Source organism: Cupressus sempervirens, chromosome 10 (genome assembly GCF_028749045.1).
Source record: "Cupressus sempervirens isolate cs-2001-9-10 chromosome 10, ASM2874904v1, whole genome shotgun sequence".
In the NCBI taxonomy this organism is placed as follows: Eukaryota; Viridiplantae; Streptophyta; class Pinopsida; order Cupressales; family Cupressaceae; genus Cupressus; species Cupressus sempervirens.
In genome coordinates, this window is record NC_143127.1 from 507,034,800 (window position 1) to 507,062,581 (window position 27,782).

General features: G+C 36.8%; 1 protein-coding gene across 11 annotated transcripts in view; it reads left to right on the top strand.

The window, feature by feature from the left end:
- Positions 1-27,782, top strand: part of EOL1 (ETO1-like 1) — a 68,562-nt gene that overhangs the window by 21,317 nt on the left and 19,463 nt on the right. For 6 of the 11 annotated variants that reach the window (XM_089807376.1, XM_089807379.1, XM_089807381.1 and 3 more), the window contains one exon: positions 7,412-7,721. In XM_089807376.1, coding sequence (XP_089663502.1) covers positions 7,412-7,721 — 310 coding nt within the window. The remainder of the gene's footprint in view (positions 1-7,411; positions 7,722-27,782) is intronic. The other 5 variants (XM_089807384.1, XM_089807385.1, XM_089807377.1 and 2 more) reach the window with 1 other exon arrangement.

Consider the following 27,782-nt stretch of genomic DNA (forward strand, 5'->3'; position numbering starts at 1 on the left):
GACATTGCTTCATCTGTCTATCCTATGCTATAGACAGGTGCTCATAAATGTGCACTACCTGTTGCTCCATATCTCGAAGCATCTCAAGACCCAATAGGATGCGATCCTCAAGACTGTCCCAACTCAAAGGTGTACGGCAAGGACGACCGTACAAAGCCTAAAAAGGTGCCATCCCAATAGAACTGTGATATTCATTGTTATAAGCAAACTCCACTAGGTAAAGGTAATCCTCCCAAAGAGTCTGTTTGTCCATCACATACATCCTCAACATATCCTCCAGAACTTGATTCACTCTCTTGGTTTGACCATCTGTCTTTGGATGATAAGCTGAGCTGAAGTTCAACTGCGTTCCAAAATCATGCTGCAATGATGTCCAAAATGCGGAAGTGATCCTATCCGAAATGATCTTTCGGGGAATACCATGTAATCTCACAATATCACGCATGAAGATATTAGCTACAAAAGCTGCAGTGTAGGATGACCTCATTGGTGAAAAATGTGCCACCTTAGTCAACCGATCAACGGTGACCATGATAACATCATGTCGACGAGCAATCATAGGTAATCCCACAATGAAATCCATAGAGATGATATCCCATTTCCATGAAGGAATGAGATTTGGCTGTAAAAGCCCTGCAGGGTGCTGGTGCTCTGCCTTGACTCTCTGGCACTCAAGACACCTAGCCACAAAATCAGTGATATCATGCTTCATCCCTGTCCAACAATATAGACGTCGCAAATTTGCATGCATCTTCTTGACACCTGGATGTGCCTAGTAAAGTGCACGATGAGCCTCTGATAGGAACTCTGATAGGATCAATGAACGAAGCTCATCCAGTACTAGTACATAGATCCTTCCTGAATGTCGCAAAAGGCCATCTGACTCCAAAACTTAATCTGAAAACCTGCCCTCCAATGGTCTCCCTAAATCTATCTCTCTACTCACCTCTTGATACCAAATATCTATAGGAAGTGCTTGAAGTATACGGCTTCTCAAATCCACACTAAGAGTCAAGATAGTGTCACATGCCTCCTGCGACTTAAAGCGTCAGCTACCACATTCTCCTTTTCCTGAATATACTTCACCTTGAAGCCATACTCACAAAGAAACTCCATCCAATGCATTTGCCTAGCATTCAGATTAGGCTGCGCGAATATGTACTGTAGACTGTGATGATCATTATGAAGTTCAAATCTGTCCCAACAAGAAATGTCTCCATCTCACTAGGGCATGAACTACCTCAGCTAACTCAAGATCATGTGTAGGATAATTCAGCTCATGATCCTTGAGTTTATGCTATTCATATGCAATCACTTGTCCATCCTGCATCAATATTGCTCCAATCCCCTCAAGGGAAGCATCTATACACACAATGAAGTCACCTGTTGGATCAGGTACCGATAAGATAGGTGCACTGGTCAAAAGCTCCTTGAGCTTTTGAAATGCTTCCTCGCATTTCTCCGTCCATAAAAACTTCTTTCCTTTCCTCTGAAGGAAAGTGATAGGATGTGCTATTCTGGAGAAGTTTTGGACGAACTTGCAATAATAACCAGCTAGACCCATGAAGTTACGGATTTTTGACACGGTAGTGGGTGTGGGCCAATCTACCATTGCTTGAATCTTTGCAAGGTCTACAGAGATACCTTCACTTGATATGATATGACCTAAATACTGTATCTCTGATTGAAAGAAATCACACTTCGTCGAGTTGGCATAAAGTTTATTATCTCTCAAGCACTGCAAAACCAAACATAGATGTACCTCATGCTCCTTCTGGGATCTAGAATATATATCAGTATATCATCTAAGAACACAAGTACGAATTGATCAAGATAGGAACGAAACACTCCATTCATCAGACACATGAAAACTGACTCAGTGTTTGTCAGCCCAAATGGGACTACTGTGAACTCATAGTGCCCATAGCGAGTTCGAAAGGCGGTCTTATGAATGCCAGCATCACGAATGCGAAGCTAATGGTATCCTAACTTAAGATCGATTTTGGAGAACTCTATAGCTTCCTTAATCTGATCAAATAAATTGTCAATCTTTGGTAAAGGATACCTGTTCTTTATTGTCACCTTGTTTAGCTGTCTATAATCAATACATAGGCGCAACAAACCATCCTTCTTCACAAAGAGCACTCGTGCTCCCCATGGAGATACACTTGGCGGAATACTACCCTTGGCCAGAAGGTCCTCAAGTTGTAGGTGCAACTCACTCAATTCCTGAGTGGTCATACAATAAGGAGCTCTAGAAATAGGCTCCGCTCCTGGAATGAGATCAATGCTGAAATCAATATCTCTCTTCGGGGCATGCCTAGAATCTCTAGGAAAGACATCCGCATATTCCTGTAGAATAGGGTGGTCTATAGTCTTTCCTGCAGGGTCTTCTTCTTCCAGCTCACTTATTGTAATAGCAAATACCTGACATCCCTTACGAAAGCTCCGCATTAATTGCATAGCGGATATCATCCGTAGAGATATAGGTCTCTGGATACTCACAATCTCTGCATCCTTCCCTTGATCATCCTGACACAAAATGGTCTTCTTCCTGCAGTCTATACTAGCTCTATGAGAGCCAAGCCAATCCATATCTAAGACCACATCGTAAGAGCCAAGAGGAGTGACCCAGAGGTCAATTGACGTCACAAAACCTCCTAAGCTTAGTTCACACTTCTATGCCATGGAATTTGTGGAAACCCTAGCACCTGAGGCTAGTTCCACTTGCCAACCCAAATCTTGCTTAATCGCTTCCAGCTTACATTTAGCAACTAAGGCTGGTGAAATAAAAGAATCCGTGGCACCTGAATCAAACACGACGAAGAGAGGTGTACCTCGGATAGTTCTTGTAGTCTCAACCACGGTCCCTTGATGGTCTACCTGATGATGATCCACTGCTACAAATACCCTTTGAGCTCTACTTGCATCCCTAACTACAGGCTCAGATACTGCTGGCCTAGAACCTGAAAAGTGAGATGTACGCTGCGGACAGTGGGCTGCAATGTGTCCAAACTGTCCACAAGAATAACATCTTGTGCCTCTGTTAGGTCCCCTCCCTGCTGGAGGTGCACTCGACTATTGGTGGCTATCCCTACTAGCAAAAGACTGGTTGCTCTACGTAGGTTCTGATTTCACCTATTGCGCTATGCATTGCGATAGTTCTTAGAGTTAGAACCACTCCCACCACTTTGTGGGTGAGGGTATGATTCCTTCTGTTGCTGAGGATGCTGTTGGTTCTGGTTCCTCTTAGGAAAAAGGGGGTTTCCTGTTCCCACCTGAGTTTTGGTCACCCTTAGATTGTGATACTGTAGGTGCTCCCACAAAACCCCCATGTCCTAGGTTAACACTTTGCTCTATAAGTATGGCTTGATGTACCGCATCTTTGAGGGTTTTAGGTTCAAATACCTTCACACCCCCAACTAGATGGTTGTTCAAGCCTCTGATGAAATGCTGTGCCAACTATGCTGGGATATCACTAATTCCCGCATAAGGCATGGGCTCATAGAATTTGCACTCATACTCTGCTACAGTCATAGTGAACTGTCTTAGGTTATGGAATTCATCCGCTTTCTGCTAGTTCCATTCCTCTGGTAGGAATCGTTCACGGAAGTTTTCCAGGAATAACTCCCATGTGACATTGTTCATGTTTATACCCAGTTTCTTCTCTTCAATAGTCCACCATGTGGCTCCAAAAAGTTCTAGGTTGGTGATAGCAAACCTCGCTTTGACATTAGTGTCAAAGTCTTGGATAACAATAACCCTATCAAGAGCAATAAGCCACTGCTCGGCTACATTACCTGAACCCAACCCATTAAAGGGTTTGACCTTGGACCTCTAAAGATCTTTCATCTGAGCAGCTACAACTGATCTCTGTCGGTCTCTCCGAGGGCTTCTAGACCTAGGTCTAGGGTCATTCTCTATCTGGTGTGCTCCATTGTGACCAACACCTTGAAGAGGAGGTAGGTGATCCATGATGGTCTTCATCATTTGCCTCAGGTCAACCTCCTCTGAGTCAGCCTATTGCTCTCTATGGTTCTCTTTCTGATGCTCACTGACACGCTCTTCCCTATCCTCATCTTGATTAAGGCCTTCATGCACAGATTCATGTACACTGATGTTTTTGCCTCGTCCATGGCCTATACCATGGCCAAGGCTATGGCCTCTAACAGAAGATCTCGTCTCAGATACCATCCTACAATAAAATCCAAGATACAAGATGTTATAATAACCATAAAACATACTACTGTAAGGCATACATAAAAGACACATGTTTTGAAAACAGTATAAGTTCAATTTTCAATTTTTGCCTAATTTTAGGTTTAAGTATATTTCAATTTTGAAGTTTAAGTGTTCAAGTTTGAGAATATACAACTAATAGTTTAAGTTTTGTTTCAGTTCCACTAGTTCAAGTTTTTCGGTTTGTAATAGATATACATAACAGTTTAAATTTCATTTTAGTTCAACTAGTGGCATTCCAATATGCCCAGAGCTCCCAATGTAGAACTTGGGCTCTAATACCAGATATAACACCCCGCCAAGGGATCCAAAAGAACTAACCTAGAATTTTACTACGTTTGCCAAACTTTTTTTTTTTTATAGAAAAAAATCGATTTCATAATATTACGCGGGGGTGGGGAGTTTTTAATTTATAAAAAATATATAATATTGAGGATGGGGGCAGGGTCACCAAACCCCCACCCCTCCTCATGATTGTTCTGCACGATAGCAGAATTGCCGACCACCTTAATGGTTGCGCAGGCAGTTATTGCTACCATGGCAGCAGAAGTATCCCTGTGGACAGTACTCTGCTGCCGTGGCAGTAGTACTGCCTGCAACAGCTACCGACTGTGTAGTTGGCTGACGGGCCTAAAACGCCTTTTCATGTGTTTTTTTAAAATTGTTTATTAATTATAATTTTTATTAAATATTATTATTTATTAATAATTTTATTAATAGTTTTTATTATTTATTAATTTAATTAATGATTAATGAATTTTTAATATAGTTTGTTTTAAATAACTATTAATTAATTTAATTAATTTTAGTATAATTAAGTTTTAGTTGATAATAAATATTATCTAATAAAGTTTAAATTTATTTATTATTATTAATGATTTTGATTTTAATAAAATTGTAATTATTTTATTCGATAATCAATAATCATTATTTTAATAATTTAATAAATAAATTATTTTAGGATATTTAATTGTAATCCTTGTAATCTCATACAATAAGGGCAATTGTGCAATATGTTCAAATACGAGAATAGGTTAAGTTGTAACAGCAAAATGTAAATCTCATCTACTCGAAAACTTACATTGAAATAAAAACTTAAACCTTACTGTTAACTTAGAGTGTGTGTCTTCAAAGTCAAATAAAACTATGAAACTACATTGTTAACTGTATGGTGTCTTATGTTTTGGCGTTTGGGTTGACTAGAGCGTTGACCAGTCTTAGGATGTTTACCAGAGGCTCGGGAGTTCTATTTTTGTGATATTATGATGATGCTTTGATTCTAATCTCTTAAACTCAACCATGGTAATGTGTTTGGTATGATCTATGATGAGATTGGATCTATTGTTCGTTATTGCTTTCAATGTTCTTGTGTGAAACTAAGATGAATGGTATGACCTATTTGACTTAACCTTTGAGTCATCGATCAGTTATTTTTGGATGCTTTCCTATTGTTTGTAAAGGACTGAGGTGTTATTGTGAATTGTCTTTTGATGCTTTCCAGTCACTTGTATAGAGCTAAGGTGAAAACTATGATTCTTTGTTTTATACTTTTATGAGCTTAGGGTAGGTTATTTGTATGTAATGTCGGGAAGTGGCTTGCAATGGAGGTCGAAGCCCAAAGTGGCTGCCTAGGTTACCCATTGTAGGTTATTTTATTAAGTGAAAACACTACACTAAATGAGAGTAAAATGAACCTAATAAGAGTCTTTGTCTTTCCTCGCCATGCCTTGAGTACTAGTACAGACTAGGATGAGAGTAGAGAGGATGTTTGGTTGCGACCATGCATCATTAGTCTGCCTTGTCAATACGAAAGGATACTAGTGCCGCATAGAGTCACTAGGGGGTCGGGGTCAAGTCAGATTGCCAGGGTAACTCTAGAGTTGACTCATGCGATGACACTTGCCCACTTGCATAGTACATTCCCTATGTGTCTTTGTTTGCCTTTGGGTTTAGATGTCGATTTATCTTGGAACCTTTGAGTTAGATTACTTTTAGGGTTTTCCTTGACCTAGATATCACTTTTGATTTTTGGGATTGTTATCCTGTGTGGGACTTGAAACTATCTCCTCAGCGCGGTGGGAGTGGACCTTTTTGGGTTACCATGAGGTCAGGTGGTAGTGCTTTTCACTTTTACCATTGAGATCCATCCGTTGATGCCGTGGCCGGAGTTCCTTGTTCTGCATTTCCTTCATTCTATCTTTGTGTATTATGATGGATGATTTTACTTATTGTATTGTACTTTGTTTCATGATCCGAAAGGGATGATGTAATCTATTTTATAAGTGTATATTCTTTTAGCCTTTCATATCTTGTGACATGTACAGTGGATGATTGTGCATTCCGATTATTGCCAAGTGGCATTTGGGACAAATGTATATTATTTAAATGGATTTGAACTTGTAGTTATTCTTTTATGTGGATGTGTTATTTATTGGACTTAGTATTATTTAAATCTAAATGCGATTCAACATCTTGGGATCCTTAAGGAATGTAATCTGTTATATTTGCTTATGTATGGTTGTATGTTATTGCTTCCGCTATTTTATCATTGTTGTATATGTTATTCTTTAAAAAAAATAAAAAATGTTTGGCAAACATAGTGAAATTCTAGGTTAGTTCTTTTGGATCCCTTGGTAGGGCGTTACAGCTTTGATATTGTTAATGGCGAATCTGAAAGAACTTTGTCTTTGATTTGGTTTAGTGTGACTATTGTTCTTTTCAAAATACACAGCCTTAACGTACCTTGAATCAATGGATGCATGCACTATGTAAGTTCCACTTTTGGTAGGTTGTTCTAAAGGTTATTGTTAACATATAAGGTCAAATTGGAAGAACAACCAAAACAGTTTTTTAATTCAGCTTAAAGTGACTGATTTTTAAATCAAAGCCTTACCTTACTTATATCACTTGACACATACATGATTATGTTTCCAATTTTTTGTGGGTAGTTTCTATTGAACTCATGCTATAATAGATATGCATTTAAATTTTTCAAAATTATTCTTCAACTTTTTAATGTTGAACAGTTTAGCAAACTTCACTTGCAGCTTTCATAGTTAACTATTCATTTGAATTAGTTATTGGTGATAGGCATATTTGTTCAATATGGTAAAATAAATTTTGATACAGCTAATTAACAATTCTTAATGTACATGCTTGTGAGACACTGCAGGCATTGAATAATCTTGGCAGTGTTTATGTGGATTGTAGCAAGTTTGATCTAGCAGCAGATTGCTATGTGAGTGCTCTCAAAATTCGTCATACTAGGGCTCACCAAGGCCTTGCTCGTGTGCATTATTTGAAAAATGATAAGACTGCTGCTTATCAGGAAATGACCATGCTGATTGAAAAAGCTAGAAACAAGGCCTCAGCATATGAAAAAAGGTCTGAATATTGTGAACGTGATATGACAAAAGCTGACCTGCAAATGGTTACTCAACTTGATCCTCTGCGGGTTTATCCATACAGATACCGTGCAGCTGGTAAGATACTTTTCATATCAAAGGACACCTAGGATGACATTATATTGTAGAACTCTAAGATGACATTTTATTGTAGGACATTTAAGTGACAGTAAATGTTCCGTATGATTTTCTTTCTATCCTTTTTAGCAGAAAATTGGTTTCTATTATAAGTCCTCTCAGCAAGATTGGACCACCTCCACTACATATATGACTTCACTCAAGTAAATTCATTGTTTTCCATACCGCATGGATTATATTTACTAATTTGCTGCATCCCCAAAATTATATCATAGACAAAACCAAGTTCTGCCTCATCTGGCTATATTCTCCTTACTTTCAGCTGCTTTTTCCAAATCAGTAAATTTTTCATTATCTAACAATGTACCCACATCGACATCCTTAGGCTTAGTAATCCAATCTAAATATGGATCAATGCCATCAAAGTGAAGTGCTTTATGTGTACACCACTTTTATACCTTCTTTTTGTGCATATAAAGATTGTACTGCACATTGACAAGATCATTCAATTGTGTTTGAGTCAATTTATTTCACCTTTTTATGTGAATGGCCTAAAAAACACCATTTGTGCTCACAACTAGAAACACTATTTTGTGCTCACAACTAGAAACACTATGACTAGACATTGTGGCACTATCATTTTTCCCACCACAAATTTGCGAGGATAACATTTGCCATTTATAAGTTAGTAAGGATTTTGATTTTCCTAAACTACAACATATAAAATAAATAGAAATTAAAAAATGAACTTTTTTTCTTACATAGCTACACAGTGTCTCTCGTAAATATGAAAAAGACCGAAGAAAATAATGGCCTCATGGTCTTCTTATGACTCTATATAGTATGAAGTCTTAAAGGTTATCACCATCAACTAATCTCGCAATATGTGTTGAGTCCAGGAATAACCTTTGCATTTCAATTTATTTCACTCTTTTATGTGAATGGCCTAAAAAACACTCCATTTGTGCTCACAACTAGAAACACTAGACATTGTGGCAACACCATTTTTTCCACCACAAATTTGCAAGGATAACATTTGTCGTTTATAAGTTAGTAAGGATTTTGATTTTCCTAAACTACAACATATAAAACAAATAGAAATAAAAAATTGAACTTTTTTTCTTACATAGCTACACAGTGTCTCTCATAAATATTAAAAATATTGAAGAAAATAATGGCCTCATGGTCTTCTTATGACTGTATAATATGACGTCTTAAAGGTTATCACCATCAACTAATCTCTCAATATGTGCTGAGTCCAGGAATAACCTCTGCATTTCTCTTGAAAAAAAGGGAAAAATCTTGGGGTTCAAATGATAGACGACATCATGAATATGTTGGTAGAGTTGTTTCCACTTTCGATGAGTAATGTACCATAGTGGTTCATATTTGGTCTTGTTTGACCCATACAAATGTTAAATTGCCTCTTTGTCCTTATCCGCAGTCTGTGTAGATGTCCATGGGGTTTTTATTTCCACCCACCAATTGTAGAACCGTAATCAATGGTTTTGACAACTAAATATCAAAACAATACAAAATCAGTGAATTACAGACTAGAAAATAACCAAATTGAAAAATTGGAGATGGAAAACTTACATCAAAGATCTCCTCCATGATCTTGGCAAAGCTATCATAAAAAATTATAGAGTCTTCATGATCCTTTTTGCTTCAATCTTCTTTTAATAAGGAATATCTAACCACCTCTCATTCACATACACATACTTAAAGTTGGGCACTGTAGCTAATATATTTTGTAGGGTGAGGGAATTAGTGGCTATGCATGTGACTCTTAATTGCTCAAGATCCTTCCCATTAATGTGCTCTCTAATAAGATTTAGAATCTATTTGTGGTTGTGGATGTACTCTGTGATGTTCCTTGTATCTTCAACTGCATTCTTTACCTTTTTTAATATGTCCTCAACAAGTAGGTCTATGACAATGGGCAAAACAAGAACTTAAAAGAATGCTATAATAGAAAGGGAAGCTCTGCTTAGGAGGATGGAGGCTTTGAAAGAGAAAAATAGAAAGTTAGAAGAAAGATCCTCTACTTTACACTTTGATGTCTTTAGAGATGTTGAAGATTCGAGATCCAAAATTCAAGAACAAGAAAACCTCCTAAAGGAGAAGGAAGGTCCTGTTATTTCTCAAATCCAACCTTACAAACCTATTGAAAAGGATATCATAGATTTGACTGTGAAGAATCCGGATGAAGGGAAACAAAAAGTAGCAGGGATCCAGATTAATGAGCCCTAAATACCTTCTAACAAGCCTATTATGTCTAAACTTGACTTAGAGTTGGAAAAGGCAAAGAAAGAAAAATAAGATTTAGCTAAGGAGCTTGAAAAGGTTGAAAATGAAGCTTAGGCTGCAGAAACCAGAAGGAAAATACACTTTATCAAATCCATTTTTACGCTAGCATCCTGGCCAAACCAGTCCTCACAAGCTATGTCTACTGTCCCAATTTGTGGACCAGTGGTGACTAATGAAAATATATCTCAATCAACACCCGCTTCATCTTCCACAACTAATACTAGCTAAATATTTGTTGTTCAGCAAGCTCAAATCCCTATGCAAACTCAAGGAGCAGGTCCAAGCACTTCACACACCATGGGTTTTCAGAGAAGACCCATTTATGGAGAAATATAAACCAGTGTTCCGGGACTCTGTGAGTCCGAGGTAGAGGCAGCCTTTTCGAGGCAAATGGCCTTTGGACTCGGACTCAGCCGAGTCCTGTATAGTCCATGTGGACTTGCCGAGTCCTGAGCCCAGGACTCTCTCGAAACAACAACAAAGAAAAAAAAAGGTTATGAATTTGTGAGATAATAGATATAGAGATTTCTAGAAGGTGTTTTTTTTCAGTGTATATTAATTCTAAAAATGATGTTGTGGTATGTCAGGAATTTATTAAGGATTGAATCTTAAACAGTTCCTTGACCAATCTCATATAATGGAGACAACAAGTTATAATGTTCTTATTTCAGTCTTTTGGGTGTGTAGAAAATTATGTAGAAAGAATGCCAACTGTCTAACAATATGCCTGATGCAGTCATGAATGCTTGAAATTGATTTTAACAAGCTTATTCTTAGGAAATTGTCCTTCCCCTTGTGTATAGGACTTGACACCTTTGGAGTGGGATTATCGTGGTGCTAGTACAATAGTATTTAGTCAAGCAAGTAATGATGTTTTTCAAAACTAATCTGGAATTATATTCTTGCATTACAAAAGTCAATGTTCTCCTACAAAGTTTAGAAGAATAGTTATAAACCAATATAGTCAGCTCCTTGTCTGAAAATATGAACAATATCTATCATATTATAGGAAATTTAATGTTTAAATCTTCAAATGTCGTTAACCAGGTTATAGCAAATTACACAGCTGAATACATAGACATACTTGAGAGCCCTATTGTTGTCTACAGTGTGCACATAAGTTGTAACAAACATATTTCTCAATATCCGAGTCTTCCATGACTTATCTTAGGCATATTCATAGGAGGGCATAGGCTGCTATGAACCTTAGTCTTCTATAGTGTAGCTGATATTTTGATATATGTTTTGAACTTTTGATTCCATGGATTTTATATATTGTAGACATTTGATAGTGACACTATGTTTAACTTTATATTATGTTATCAGTTTTTTTCTATCAGAAATTTGCTTCTATAATTATGTAATTTATGCAAAATTTTGTATGAGTTTTAAGTAGCTTCTATTTATCTCAATTATTGTGTATTTGATGTTTTTGATTAAGTAAAACAGGTCTTTTATAGGAGTTCTTGAAACCCACCAGTTAACAACATAAAAACTTCTAAAAGTTCAGGTCTAGCAACCAAGCAACATAAAAAACAACAGGCCTAACCCGACCAACAGATGGAAACAAAAAACAAAAGGTCAAAAGTAAGGGAACAAACATAAACCAGGAGAAACAATCAGGGCACTAATTCTTTAGCTAGCTCCGCTTTCTTGAGCTCTAGCTCTTCCTTGGCCTCTGCCTCGTCGGTCTTCGATTGGCTATTGTCCGAGGAAACCTCCTCTTCCCCCTTCCACTTTTCCACTCTCCTTCTTCTGCTCGGGCTCTCACCCTGCAAAGAAGCATCCTCATTAATCACCCTGGTTTCCTCTTTTTCCTTTTCCTCCTTCCTCCTTTTGTTTTCCTCCATCAGTGCGTGCAGCCGAATGATGTTAACATTAGGACCTTTAATTATATTAAGGCTCTGGTTAGCCGAGCTATGGAGAGAGCTCTCCATCCTTTCCACCCTTTTTTCAACCTCAGAAACCCTTGCATCCAGCTTGCCAATTCTAACATTCCCATCCCCCCCTTTTGACCTTTCATGCCCCTGCATCTTGAACTTAATCTCTTCAATTTCATAGAAGATCTATTTAGTGGACCAAAAATTGTCCACCAAACTGTTACGGGCATTGTTTAGGAGGTTCGTCCCCAATTCTCGAGCGTTATCGCTAAGAATCACCAACATTGGGTCAATTAGCTCTTCCAACTGAATTTTGCCATCCCTCAACTCCAGAACCTCCGGGTTGATATGTTCTCTAACTAGACCCATTTTCATAGTGCTGGCATGAAAATTCCTCCATGCAGATTTCCTTCCCTTTGCATCTAAAGATACAGTAGTATTAGCAAAGCCCTCTTCCTTTTTTCTCTCTTCCAGAGCTTTAGAAGTACTCTCCTTACCCTTTCCATGAGCCTTCTTTGCATCCTTCTGCCCTCTTTTCCTTCTGACTAAACTGTCTACCTTCCTGCTTACCTGTGCCTTACTAGTACCCTCCTCTCTCACATTGCCCTCCTTATCCGTGTCCATCCCCTCTTCTTCATCATTACAATCCTCCTCCGAGTTCTCCTCCTGCTTTATCCTTCTCTCCAATCCTTTCCTTGGCTTCTTTTTCTTCTTCCTACCCATATCCTTCATGATTTTAGCCACCTCCTCTTCGTCTTCCGAGTGCAAACTAGCACTGTCCTCCGTATCCGATGAGAGGTAGGAGCTCTCTGTCTTCTCTAAAGAAACCGCCTTCTGGGCAACAACCCTTCCACAAGTTTGAGCTTTAAAATGTTCATATATGAGGAATAACAAACCCTCATGGAAGATTGGATTAGCATACACTTTCTTCTTATAATCCATAATACTCTTATTTGCAGAGAAAAACAAGTAGAAGGGGATGGAAATTTTGGTTCCATACCTGAAATGGTTTAGGATAACGAAATGGTGGGTTCGAATCCTGCCAAACCTTGTGTCGAGCGTAATGTAGGAGCTAATTGCCCTTAGGACAAACCTCCACAGTTTCTTAATAGATGCAGGCTCATAGTAGGCGCCAGTCTTCACAAGATCCTTCATCTCCTTCGTGTCCTTTGCAAATTCTTTCACCGTATTTAGGGATATTTTCTTATCCCTATAGAATTTTATGCCCTCATTGGGGGAGTTAATGACCTCAGCGATAACCCCTTCATTGACCTGGAAGTTGACCCCATCAATCATCACCTTCCCCTCTCTCCCTGTCTTCACCATAAGGTCAGTTATCTTCGGATCCCAACCATGAAGTTTTTCAATGAAGGACGAGATGCCGCCTTCCCTCAACTTCTCCCACACCTTCGAATGCCTCTTCCACTTCTCAACTTCTCCCTCCGGCTCCTTACGATGCCTCTCCCCAACCATTATGTTGCAGAAAGAAAAACAAAGACTTTGTGTTCTCCAAGCACTGTGAATCAAACCCTGGTTTATCTCACAAAACTTGCACTTGCCTCCAACCTTGGGAAAGCAATATAAGTAGTAATTACTAGTTGCCTATAAGATCGCCCATAAAACGTGCCAAAAAGGCCCCAATTATGATGCCTCTGAATCGGCCCGTGCCAAGCTCTTATCATTTTATAAGATTGATTGACAACATTAACTTCCATAATTACACTATATGTTGCCCATTCTCCCGTGGATTCTCTCCAGCTCAATTATACTTTTTGCGTCCACCGGAAATCCCTCTCCACTAGACCATCTATGTGACGTGTCCCTCCTTATTGCCTCATTAGCCATCCAATCAGTAGCCACATTTCCCTCACGGTAAACATGTGACACATAGACCCTTTCGAAGGAAAGAAAAATATTTTTTGTTTCCTCCATCATATTCTTAATACTCCATGATGTAGGGTGTTCTCCCCTTAGGCATTTAATAATGTTATTTGAGTATCCCTCCAACCATAGGCATTTGACCCCTACCTCTTTAGCCAATTTAGTATTTTGAAGGGCGGCACAAGCTTCCGCATAATGATTTGTTGTCCTAGGGGGAAAGTAATCGCTGCATTACCATACCCCGCATTACCATACCCATGATTGTTTTTGATCACGCTTCCGCATCCCCTGCCGCTCTCGGGTTGCCTTTGGCCGCACCATCAAAGCTGGCTTTGTGCCAACCTTCCAGGGTTAAAGATCAGTGGCACTCCTTTCGTCTTGTCCGAGTTTCAATACTTCTACCATTATCGCTTGCAAAAGGGTTAGATCCTTTAATAAACATATAGTTTTCCACGAGGGCATTTTGAATTTTACCAGAGACAATTCTAGCAGGAAGGCTAGCATCCCTAAAGATCCGGTTATTGCGTTCCTTCCATATGCCCCTTCCAAAATGAGGCAAGGTCCATTTACTTATAGTTTGAAGCTTAGATCCCTGCCAAGAATAATCCTATTGCCTGAAGAAATCAATAGTCGAGTTAGGAGCACAACAGCTCAACCCAAAAGCTTGACTAAATGATGCATGAAAAAATATTTAAATCCTTAAAAATCTTTGAATTTCATGAGTTTTTTGATTTGCCAAGTCCTTGCTGAGTCCTGGCCGAGTCCGAATTTGAGCCCAATTTTCTATTTCTGAGTTAGAGGCGAGTCCAAGTCCCATAACACTGATATAAATAAATGTCTTTTGTAGGCATACCTGGTTTTCCTCACCCCATCTCAAATGATTTAAGAGACAAAGTCATCAAGTTTTCAGGCAACAATGCTATAACTGGTGAAGAGCATCTTAGGAAATTTATTGACATTTTGAATGACTATGAGGTAGAACATGAGGATGTAGTTATGAAACTGTTTGTACGTTCTCTTACAGAAGATGCCGGAGATTGGTTTAGGAGGTTAACTGATGACAATATTGGCTCATGGAATGATTTGGAGAAGCTTTTTAAGGAACAATATGGTGATAACACCAATGCAAGTTTTATGTTAAATGAGTTCAAAAACATAAAAAAGAATCCAAATGAATCAATGTTTGACTTCAATGTAAGATTTCAAAAGGGAATGTGCAAGTTGTTCCAAGTGGTGAGGTTAGAAGAAGATGTATGCCTTACCACTTATTTCAATTCTTTTGATAGTACTATGGTTTATACCCTAAGAGATAAGAATCCTAGAACATTGAGGGATGCCTACAAGATGGCTGTCAATATTGAAAATAACAAAAAAACATCTGGTAAGCTAGGGAGAAGAGATGATCCAAAGTTGTTCAATCCAAGAGGTAGTAGGAAAGAAGGTGACAAGCCTGCTGTAACCAAGAAACTTGAGGATGATAAAATGGATCAAGTTTTGAGTTTGCTAAAAAATCTGAATCCTCTAGCACATCATGCTAAAAAATCAAATATTGGTGAGAAGCCTCAATTCAACAATAACTACAACAAGCATACCAGGATGCAAAATTATCTCTACACCACATAGTGGAAAGATGGTAAGTCCATTCCTAACCCTACCCAAGGCACAAAAGATAAAGGTACACTAGAACCATTACAGAGGAACTCTGTAAATATGATGGAAGATATGCCTTAGTGTATTATATGCCAATCCCCTCATTCTCTTGATTATTGTGCTGTTGCCCAGTCATTTTTTGCAAATCAACAAGCACAAAATGAAGGAGAGGAAGAAAAGAACCATGAGGATGTGGCATGCAATATGATTAATCTATGTGACAATGGTGAAAATTCTGACTTAGATTCTAAGATTGATGTTTACAATCAAAGGAATATATATCAGTTGCATCATCAACAAGTATTTTCAAATGATGAGGATCAAGATGAAGATAAGACATGCAATATGATATCAGAGGTTGAGCGTATGAATTTGAGGAAACCATCTAATGAAGAAATAGATAGAATAACTGCTGAAATGGTAGCCCAAGTTCATAGCACTTACAATCTCAGAAATAGAACAGTGAATAATAATGTTGGAAAAGCATCTGGTATTTTCATGAAAGATATCACTTATAAAATGGATGATGGAAATAAAGAGGACAATCCGGTGATAGTCAAAATCAAAGACAATAAGAGTAAAAAGTGGGAACCAAAAAAGAAAGTCCAATTCCAAGGTGTAGAGACACTCAAGGTCAGTGTACAAGAAAAGAAATCAAATCATGATATCATCAAGCAAGTGGAGGACCCTATAGTTCAAACTTCAAACACAAACAATTAGAGGTAATCTTTTCAAACCTATTGTATATGATCCTGTAGACATGATTTCCATGTTGTCACAAATTACTGTCAAAGTCCCATTATTTGAAATGTTTAGGATAGAAGAACACAAAAATAAAGCCCTCTCTTGGTTAGGAGGAATAGGGAGCAGTAATATTGTTGAACAAGATTCATCAATAAGGTAAGAAGTGCCACTTGTATTGAAAGAAAAGGAAGACAAAGGAGTCATGTCCCAGATATGTCAAATGTATTTGGATAATTCATCTGCAGCCTATATAGAAAACATTGACCCTTTCTTTCTTAGTCTGGTCATAAATGGTAAAATTTAAAAAATTGCACGATTGATTTAGGAGCATCAAATACTGTCATGCCATACAAAATTATGAAAGCCCTTGGTCTAAAAGTAGATACCAAACAGGGTAGATGTAGAGCTATGGATGCAAGAGAGGTTCCTGTCATAGGAACAATCAATGCATTACCTTTTAAGTTAGTTCCATACCTTGATGTTGACTTGACTTAGTTCCATACCTTGATGTTGACTTAACTATGACTGTCTTACTAGTTGATATTCCTCCACAGTATGGAATGCTGCTCTCAAGACAATGAAGTGCTTCAATGGGAGGTAGCCTATAGTGTGACTTGTCTTATGCTACATTTCACATAGGAGACAAAGACATTAAGGTTGATAGAGAACCAAGAGTTAGCCACATGCTTGAAGACAATATTGACTCAGATGCTACAAGTTTCCTAGACAATGATGTGAATGCTTTTAGAGCTGAAATCACCATTCAAGAAATATTAAAGTCAGTCCCATTAATTTTACAAGAAGCAACAAAATGTTTGGATGCTTAGAATCTGTGGACTATGTACTTTAATGGGGCTAATTCTAAAGTGGGGTTAGGGGCTAGGGTAGTTTTCATATCTCTAGATAACAATACATTTAGGTATTCATTCACCCTGAATTTCACATGTACCAACAACATTGCACAGTATGAGGCACTTTTGCTTGGGTTAAAAGTAGCAGCAAATCATGGTATCAAAAAACTGCATGTTATTGGTGGCTTAGAACTAGTTGTGTCTCAAATCAAGGAGACATGCATCCAAAAATAAGAGGTTGAAACAATATAGAAAAGCTGTTTGGGATCAGATTGAAGCATTTGATGCTTTTGGTATTTCTTGGATGGATAGGAGTAATAATAAGATGGCTGATTTGTTAGCTAATGTGGCAATCAAACATGATGATATATCATTTGCCGGTGTTTCCAAGATTAAGATGAAGAATAAACCATCCATTCTTGATAACATAGAGAATTGGTAGGTGTTTGAGGATGATAAAGATATCTTAAATTTTCTTCTCAATGAGGACGAGTATTATGGCCAGGAAATGGATTGCAATACTTCGGTTGAGAAAATAGATGGAAAGGAAACCATTTTTGGCCAAGAAATCTTGCAATTAAAAATAAACAAAGTACCTAAAGGATTAGTGGTATTGGAAAGTGTCTTTGATAATCAAGACAGAGTGCATTCAGATGTTAAGGATAAGAAACCCTAAGAGCTTGAAGAAATAAACCTTGGAATAGTTAAATCACCCAAGAAAGTATATATAGGTAAGACTTTGTCCCTTGCAATTAGAAAGTTATTGATTGATTTGCTAAGACAATTTAGGCACGTTTTTGCATTGTCATATGATGACCTTAAGGCTTATAGGGAGGACATGTTTCAACATGTAATACCCCTTAAAGAGAATGTTATCCATTTAGGCAAAAGCAAAGGCCTGTCAATCCCACATTAGCTAATAAAATTCAGGAAGAACTTATGAAACTCAGGGACGGAGGAATAATTAAACCTCTTAGACACTCTTCATGGGTATCAAATTTAGTGCCCGTTAGAAAGAAAAATGGTGACATTAGGTTGTGTGTGGATTTTAGAAATTTGAATATTGCATCCCTAAAAGACAATTATGGATTGCCCAATATGGAGGCTATGTTACAACAGGTAATTGGTTTGGAGTTGATGTCCATGATGGATGGTTTCTCAGGATATAACCAAGTATTGGTTGATGGAAAGGAGCAGTTTAAGACAACCTTTACAACTCCTTGGGGAACCTATGTGTATGTTAGGATGCCTTTTGGTTTGATAAATGCAGGAGCTACATTTTAGAGAGCCATGGATGTTGCATTCAAGGAGTATATTGATAAGTTTATGGTTGTTTATCAGGATGATCTAACAACATACTCAAAGAAGGCTAAAGATCACTGTAAGCATTTAGAAAAGATTTTTGTAAAGGCCTTGGTGTATGGAGTTTCTTTAAACCCAAAGAGCTGTACTTTTGGAGTGACAGAAGGAAAATTACTGGGCCATATAGTATCTAAAGAAGGAGTTAAAATTGACCCTGAAAGAGTTGTAGCAATTGACAAAGTCCCTAAACCCAAAAATGTTAAAGGCATCCAGTCTTTTTTTGGTCAAGTCAATTTCTTGAGGAGGTTTGTAACAAACTTTGTTGAGATCAGTAGGCCTATCTCTAGGATGCTAAAAAAAGGAGCAACTATCAGCTGGGAAGGTGAGCCATTTGTTGCTTTTCAAGAAATTAAAGATGCCATAAAAAATGCACCAGTATTGAGGACACCAAACTATGCAAAACTAATGCATATTTTTTCTTTTGCCTCATTTCATACCATAGTAGCAGTTTTGCTTCAAAGGAATGATGAAGGCTATGAACAACCTATTGCATTTTTTAGCAAATCACTCCAGCCTACAAAGTTGAAATATGAGATTAATGAAAAGCAGGCCTATGCTCTTGTCAAAGTTGTTAAAGCTTTTAGATGTTATTTAGTTGGTGCTATTGTTATTGCATTTGTACCTAGTGCAGCAGTCAATTATATTATCTCAGCAAGAGTTATCTGACAGAAGGTGTAGATGGATAAATAGAATTCAAGAGTTTAATATTGAAATCCAAATCAAAAAATTGGTAAGAGGCCAAGGGTTAGCAAAGCTAATGGCTTAGTCAAATCTAGATGCTAACCAAATAGATGGTGTATGTGAAGACCTCAGATCAGAAACATGTGACATGGATACTTGTGATTGGTATGAAGATGTTATACATTACTTACAACACATGGAGGCCCTATCTCATCTGATAGACAATGAAAAGAGATCTGTTAAGTTACATGCAATTAGATACATCATTGTTAACAAAAGTTTGAGGTGGAGGAACTTTGAAGGAATACTTTTGAAATGTTTTGACTATAAAGAATCAGATAAGATACTGATATGCATTCAGGAGTATGTGGAGGTCATTACACAACAAAGACCACTGCCCACAAGGTAATGAGAACTGGTTTTTGGTGGCCTAGTTTATTTAAGGATGCATAGATTTTGGTTAGAAAATGTGATGCTTGCCAGAGATTTGCTAGAAGACTAAAATTATCTGGAAATACTCCTTTGAAGTCAGTAGAAGTCCAAGCTCCATTTCAGCAGTAGGGAATGGATTTCATAGGTGAAATCTCAACTAAGTCTAGTACTGGCTATTCATGGATATTAGTGGCAACAATTACTTCACAAAATGGGTGGAGGCTATTCCCACTAGGAAGGCTACTAGTAAAGTGGTGAACAATTTTTTAATGAATAACATAATAACCAGATTTGAATGTCTTGAAAAGATTGTGATGGATAATGCCATGCGCTTTAGGTCTGAAGAGTTTATGAAATTTTGTGAGAAATATGGTATTACGAGATCAACATCATCCCCTTATCATCCACAAGGAAATGGACAGGCTGAATCAACTAATAAAAGTCTGTTAAAGATTATCAAAAGAACTTTGGATGATAATAAAAAGGCATGGGATTCCAAGCTACAATTGGTAGTATAGGCTAATAGAGTAATAGCTAAGAAGGCAATAGGTGTTTCACCTTTGACTTAGGATATGGGATTCAGGCAAGAGTGGCCCAAAATAACTTGATGGGCCTATACAATTATATTCAAATGTATGGTGATGATATTGTAGATGACATGCAAGAGAAAATGGATGTATTGGTTGGATTTGTCATGCCCAAAATTCAGGGCAAAAACACACCAACAATATTTTATTTTAAAGATAATTAATTCACTATATAAATGCATGCTACACTGAAAACCTTATGGAAAGTTTGACCAAGGATTAAAGTGAGTTTCAAATACATATCATAAAGATGTAGAGTCGGTAACACAATGCACAGGTTCAAAACCCTAAGTCCTAGTGTTATAGGAACACTTAGCATCGATGGAATTAGTTTGATTAATTTAAACCCTAGGTTTATGTTTTCAAAAGTATGTCAGTTAAGGGTTTTCAAGTTCTCAATTTGATTTTGAGAAAGTTAGGTATAGTTTCCATAGAGTCAGGATCATAAGATTCATCTTCTGACATGAGGATATAAAACACCACGACCTTGACACATTTGGGATTTAGCCCTATTTAACGATTAAGGCAACCTTAATCATATTTCATTTCACAACATTATTCGGTTAATAACATAAGTTTTCATTAGGTTGATTTGATACCTTAAATTCATTTCGTTATACTAGTTCAAAACCTTGGGTGAACTAGTTCTGTATTTTTTTGGGAGTTGACCTATCACCTTAATACTTGATCTTGATATTAACATAACCTATTAGAACTAAATCAAGACATTAAAATAATTACGACATACATTTAAACTTATCCTCCAACATAACCCCAAAGAAACCATCGAGTTATCTATGCAACCCTTTCTATATCACTTTTGATCATTAACATTAGAATTATTGAAATAATTAAAACCCAAAATTAAATACATAATATCATTACGAAACATTATTAAAATAATTTCTCCAAATCATATAATATATAGGTCCAAAAATACTCTACCATATAATTAAAACTAAAACTCTAACCACTAATCAATCCTGTAAAGTTAATAACAATAACCAACTTACACTAGTGAACCTAACCACTAAGGTTTCCTTTGATTAGAACAATTTATAATGGAACTCCTATTTTCCAACCATGCATTACTAAGCATATATAAAAAAAAAACTAACAAATAAAAAAAACTACTAATTTCTATCTTACACCTACTAACTACCCTGTAAACTACATTTACATGCTAAACTACTATCCTAACCCTTACTTAACACAAGTGGACCACTTGGCCACTAGGCAGCCCCTACTACATTCTACCAATAGAAAACAATCCTACAAAGAATCATGCACTTTTACTAATTCCAATTACTAAAATACTAATCAATCAACATAAAAAATCGCAATATCCTACTTAACTACACTAAGCACCTACCTAAATCAGGTCACTTGGCCACTTGCCATTCTCTCTTTCCAAGGACCCTTGGAGCGCTTCCCCAAGTCTTCTGTGCACTGCCCAAGGCAACATGTCCTTCCTCCTTCCTAGCATGCATGCCTTTACGTGAGCCTTTAAGGGAGATGTGATGGTGTTTAAAAGAGCTATGTTTTAATACTTTTTTTAGTTTGCTGTTCAACAAAGGCTGCCCAAGACCATGTGAGGCAAGGATGTCACAATCAAGGAAGCATTAAAGTCTTTCTTAAACGCATGGTAGAGCTTTTTGAGGTGTTAGGAAGGGTTTAGACAAGGCGGGAGTGAGGTGGAAGGTGGGGTAGGGATTGGGTAGTCTTAGGAACCAGTGAAAACAGTTATAATATTTTTTTGTTGGCTATTGTTTATATTGTGTTTTCAATCATGAAAGCCTATGTGAATCTCATTGGAGGAGATGAGGTGGGTCACATCCCCACACATTCCACTAGCCCTTTCTTATACTAAAATTTAAATGGTGGTGATGATATATATATATATATATATATATATATATATATATATATATATATATATATATATTTTAAAAGGTTTTATATTGAGGTCATCCTTACATCCATCTATTTTACAAAATCATTTTATTTTCAAGAAGGGAATCTTTAAGAATAATATTCTTTGTTGCAAGGGAAAATTTGAGGATGAATTAATTGTTTGCCATACATTTTGTAGAGAGCTAATATACTCTCCTAGAGAAGTATGGATTTTCACAATTCTTGATTAATTAGATTTCTATCCACTTTTAATGCAATGTTTTTGTGCCTCTATGTTACATCCCAATTTTTGCCCTAATTTCTCTTTAGTTAAAAATAGCCGTTGAACCAGAATAAATTTTCATGTTCAAGTGAAGTTAGTCGTTGTTCCATCATGGTAGTTATAGCTGTTGTTTTATTTATTCATGTTCATGTGAAATTGAAGCAGTTATCTTAAGGCGTTGCATCGACTTAAAGTACTAAATGAATATATAGTTTTTAGCCGTTGTGTTCATGTGAAGTAAATATGGTTTTTAGCCGTTGTGTTCATGTGAAGTGAATATAGTTTCTAGCCATTGTGTTCATGAAAATAGTTTTTAGTTGTTGCTCAATCAGTTATTATTTATGATGAAATTCCTAACGATATTATTTAACAAAATTATGAATTGTGAAATTAATGTTTTTGGCGAGAATGATTGTTTTGAAGGTTGCAGGATAAAGACTCGAGAAGGAGGGGAAGCATTACGAAATGAGGTCATATGGAAATGGGATGATCATATGACCTAGTTATCAGGAATATCAGGTTTGATCAAAAGTCGCCATGGCAGGATTGTTAAAGGTTGACGACAAATTTCAAAGTGGAAAGTTACATGAGCTAAAAATAATATAAGATTTAAAAATTAAATAAAAATTCTTACCTCTATAGTAATATCATTTAATATTATATCATTACTTTGATTAAAATCACAATTAAATATTTGCAAAGTGGCACCATTATATTAGGATTTATAATAAAATAATGTCACCTTGTATATACTCAATCATAATTTAACCAAAATCATAATATAACATTAAATTATGTTAATTAAACTTTTTCCACCTTTGTTCCAACGATTCATATTTCCAATCGATGGAAATTCGAATCGCATTATAGTCTTGTAACGGCAGAAGTTGTAAAGCCATTCAATATCAATTTATATGTTGCCTTTGTTGTTTTCGGGGAGTAACAACAATTTCCATTTGCTCATGTTTCCGCTATAGTCTCAGAGCCTCTATATTCTGCAACCCGAGTTTGTCTTTTTGCTTTTGAATCTTGTTATATACGACTAAAATTCTTATTCAGCATATACATTTAACCCCTGCTAAGAATCGGCGTCTATATTGGAAGACGTTATCAGCTGCAGCTTTAATCTTGTCTAGCGTGATATCATACCGCTGAGCAAAAACGGAAATCATACTTGCGTATCACTGTGCAGCGGATTCAGCGAGTAATTTGAAGAGTTTACAAAGCAAGGCACATTGAAATCCGTGGCCAAGTAAGGATATGATAAATCTTTTTAACTTCTTTCACTCATGCTTCCTTTTTCTTTTCTGGGTCGGGTTGATACTAAATGTAAGAGTTGTGTGCTCTGAATAGGGTCCTACTGTTACCTTGTGCTCTTCATATTAGAAAATGCCAACAGAGCTTGTACATATGATTAATAATGAAAGTAGTTGATGCTTATGATAGTGTCGATAAAGGAAGTAACAAAACTTTTGTTCTCATCTTATTTTGTCTGATATTACCACTTCATTCAACAATGCTTTTGATTATAAAACTATACCAATATCAACCCGTGTCATAAATCTGAAAAATTTTGTTATGAACTGTTCTGTCTCAATCAACCAAAATCAGTAATAATGATCAAGTTTGAGTACCAAGGGAATTCTGAGCATGCAGAGTCATAGTCTTATCAAAAAGTATTAAGATGTAACGGATTCAGGCACCGAGGAATCACCGATCAAAAGATCTATTGATGGTGTGAGGTGTAGATGAATTTGACAAAAAGAAAAACAAGAAAGACATCAGTAATTGATAATATACAAAATAATCTGAAAAGCTCATGTAATTCCACTTTGATAATTAATTGTCAAGCTGAGCAGTGGAGATCGGGTTATAAAAACCCACCTCTGAAAATCCCTGGCCAAGGTGATAAAAGGGCAAACATGCCACAACAAAATGATCGCGTTGTTGTCCTGATACTTCAGCTATTCAATCAAATAGCTGTTGGGACCTCAACCCACCTGAGTACTCTGATGACTGGATCGATGAACATCCCAAGCCTGACCTCAGGGTAGGGAGGGCCGTTCTATTTATTTAGAACTTGTGGGGATAAGTAAAAAGGTCCGTGGTTGGGAGGTTAAGCCTTCGTTAATGCTTCTCCTCTCACCAAAGTCAAAGCTTGGTCAATTAATTGGAAAAGTCTCTCAAGTAAATCAGTACGTATCTTTGCTTCCATTATTTCTTTTTATGCAATATATGTAAATAACTGAAAGATTCTTTCCCCGCAACTAGATGTATCATAAATTGATTCTTTTTAGAATGTTAGATGTAGTTTTTCTTTACAATAATTTAGATTAGGGTTAAATTTCAGTTTTCTCAAACATTAGAATAATTTAAAATAGATTTAAAATTTAGATTAACTTCAGTTTTAGTTTAGATATATCTCAACAGATAATTAGAATATTAAATTCAGCTGACTTTGTAGTTGTAGAAGAATCTGATGTTACATATGGTATTAGAGCGCTGAGTTCAACATTGAACCTGGGGCTCATCACGTCCATGAAATCTAATAAATATGAATACAAATACAGGATGCTAGTACATAGAACACCCCGCAAGAAAACCCGACATCCTATATTTCCTTACCTCATAAAAAATATGACTAAGTATGACTATTCTTGCTGCTCCGAGCCTTGAGATGATGAAACATTGTATCAAGCCATACAACGAATGAAGAAGGAAAGGATTCGATGGACCCCGGCCAAGAAAGCAACATACAGGAACAAATTGATTCAGATTTGGAATGCTCAGCAGAACAATCCCCTTCTTCATTTCCATAGATCTTGGATGGTACGGGACATGTACCAAATTAAGCCAGAAGTTGCTAAACAAAAATAAACATATTCTATGAATGTAGGCAACCTCATTAGAGGAATTTTTGTAATAAAGGATTGCTTTTTCGAGCAATGTTAAATAAGATTTTTGCTTTGTTGAGCAATGTTTTAAAAAAAAAAAAAAAAAAAAAAAAAATATATATATATATATATATATATATATACATATTTTGCTTTGTCGAGCAATAGATATGTTTTTGCAATTTCGCTTTGTCGAGCAATAGATATAATTTGCTTCGTCGAGCAATGGATATGATTGGTAATTAAAGATTTGCATAGTTGTGCAATAAAATAAAATAAATAAATATCTTGGCAAATAATGGGAATTAAACTTTTCTTTTGAGCAACAAAAACTAAACTTTAAACTTAATTGTGTAAACTAACAGGTGCAACTTCTGAAAATACAACATGAATAACATTGAGGATGTGGAAAATCGAGAAATAGTTCGAGAGAATCAACAAATCTCTAACGAAGTATTACTTCAAATTCTTCAAGAAACACAATTAAAACTAGAAGCAATGGATAAAAGAATGAGTGAGATGGCAGCCCAGATGGGGCAAAAACGCGAGGAAATGCAAGAGACACCCAGAGTTGAGACTGAAGTCTCGGAACATAATAGGACTCCCTGCTCTAAGCAAACTGATAAACAGAAGAAAAAGGAGATTGTAGCTGATTTATCAGCTGATATTAAGAAAATTAAACGTCCAAAATTCTGTGGTACTGAATCTGGGGAAGAAGCCGAGGCATGGCTGATAGAGATGGAACAATACTTTGAGATCCGGAATTTTTCAGAAACTTCTAAGGCTGTTTGGGGTATATACCAATTCACCGGGGAAGCAGCAACTTGGTGGGGAAACACTAAGGTAGAATTGAACATTAGATCTATCGACATAACTTGGGAAAAGTTTGTCAACATATTTAGAACACGGTGGCTACCTCAAACCTTCTATCACTAGAAACTCATGGAGTTTTAGAATCTGAAACAGGGGGAGATGACAGTTCATAAATACTGGGAGAAATTTACTAGATTACTTAAGTACGTACCCCCTTACTAGCAGGATACCAATCTAAAAGTAAGAAAGTTTATCATGGGATTGAATAATAGAATAGGGGGAGCCGTAGATATTTTAGCACCACGAACCATGGAAGAAGCTTTGGAAAAAGCTGTGCGTCAAGAGCATAAAGTCAAAAAGGATGATTCTATTAGAGACAACAAGAGAAAAGCCAATTGGAATTCAGAAGGTACTGAATCTGGACCACCAAGGAAACAGTTCAAGGACTTTAAGAATAACAAACTTGATAATAGAAGCAGTGGAACCAGAGATAATCAGGGAAATGCTCATATAAACAAAAATGACAGGAACAATGAAAAAAGAGGACCACCAAGAGGTTGTTTCATTTGTAAAGGAAATCATTTTAAAAGACAATGCCCTAACCTCAATCAGCAACAACGCCCATCCTTGCCGCAACAACAACAGGTTTTTCAACAAAGAATTCATGCAGCCCTGGATAATCTACAGGTAGAGCAACAAATAGGCCCCATTGAAACACCGGGTAAGATTTATGGTAACCCTGTAACCATTCTTATTGATACTGGAGCAATAGAATCTTTTATTTCACCTAAATTATTAAGTAAATTTTCAAAAAGATCTGGCTTTATGGCAAAACCGTGGACAATCGAATATGCAAACCAGACAAGGGCTAAGGTAGAGCAATGTTTGTTCGAAGCCCAGGTTGACTTTCCAAACTTCTCTACAGAACTAAATTTATACGTAGCACCATTAGGATCTTATGACATTATTATAGGAATAAATTGGCTCAGCGAGCACAAAGCTAAGGTAGATTGTCTTGCCAAAATAGTAAGTTGTGTGGATGACCGAGGCAGGCCTACAAGTATTTCAGGGGTCAAACATAAAATAAGAGCCCAATAGATTTCAACAATGCAGCTTAAGAGGTATGGAAGAAAAGGTTGTGAGATATTCGCAGTAAAAGTTGAAGATTTAAGGGAAACTACACTCGAAGATGACTATATTTATGAAGATGGGGAAATTAAACAAAAATTAAAGGAATCATTTGAAGAAAAATATCCCTATCTAAAGAACTATCAAGATGTATTTCCTGAGGAACTTCCTGGATTACCCCCTTCTCGGATATTTGACTTCTCCATAGATTTAGTACCAGGAGCAGAACCTATATCCAGAGCCCGTACAGGATGACCACAACAGAACTTATGGAATTACAGATTCAATTGCAGGATATGTTGGGTAAGAAAACGATTCGACCCAGTGTCTCACCATGGGGAGCCCCTGTATTATTCGTAAGAAAGAAGGATGGAACCATGAGGCTATGTATAGATTATCGGATGCTTAATAAGGTCACCATCAAAAATCGGTATCCGTTATCTAGGATAGATGATCTATTTGATCAAATGAAGGGTGCGACTGTGTTTTCGAAAATTGATCTGAGATCAGGATATCATCAGCTGCGAATTAAGGAAGCAGACATACATAAAACTGCCTTTAGGACCAGATATGGACATTATGAGTTTACAGTCTTACCGTTTGGATTAACTAATGCCCCTGCAGCCTTCATGAATTTAATGAACAGTATATTTCACGATTGCCTAGACAAAT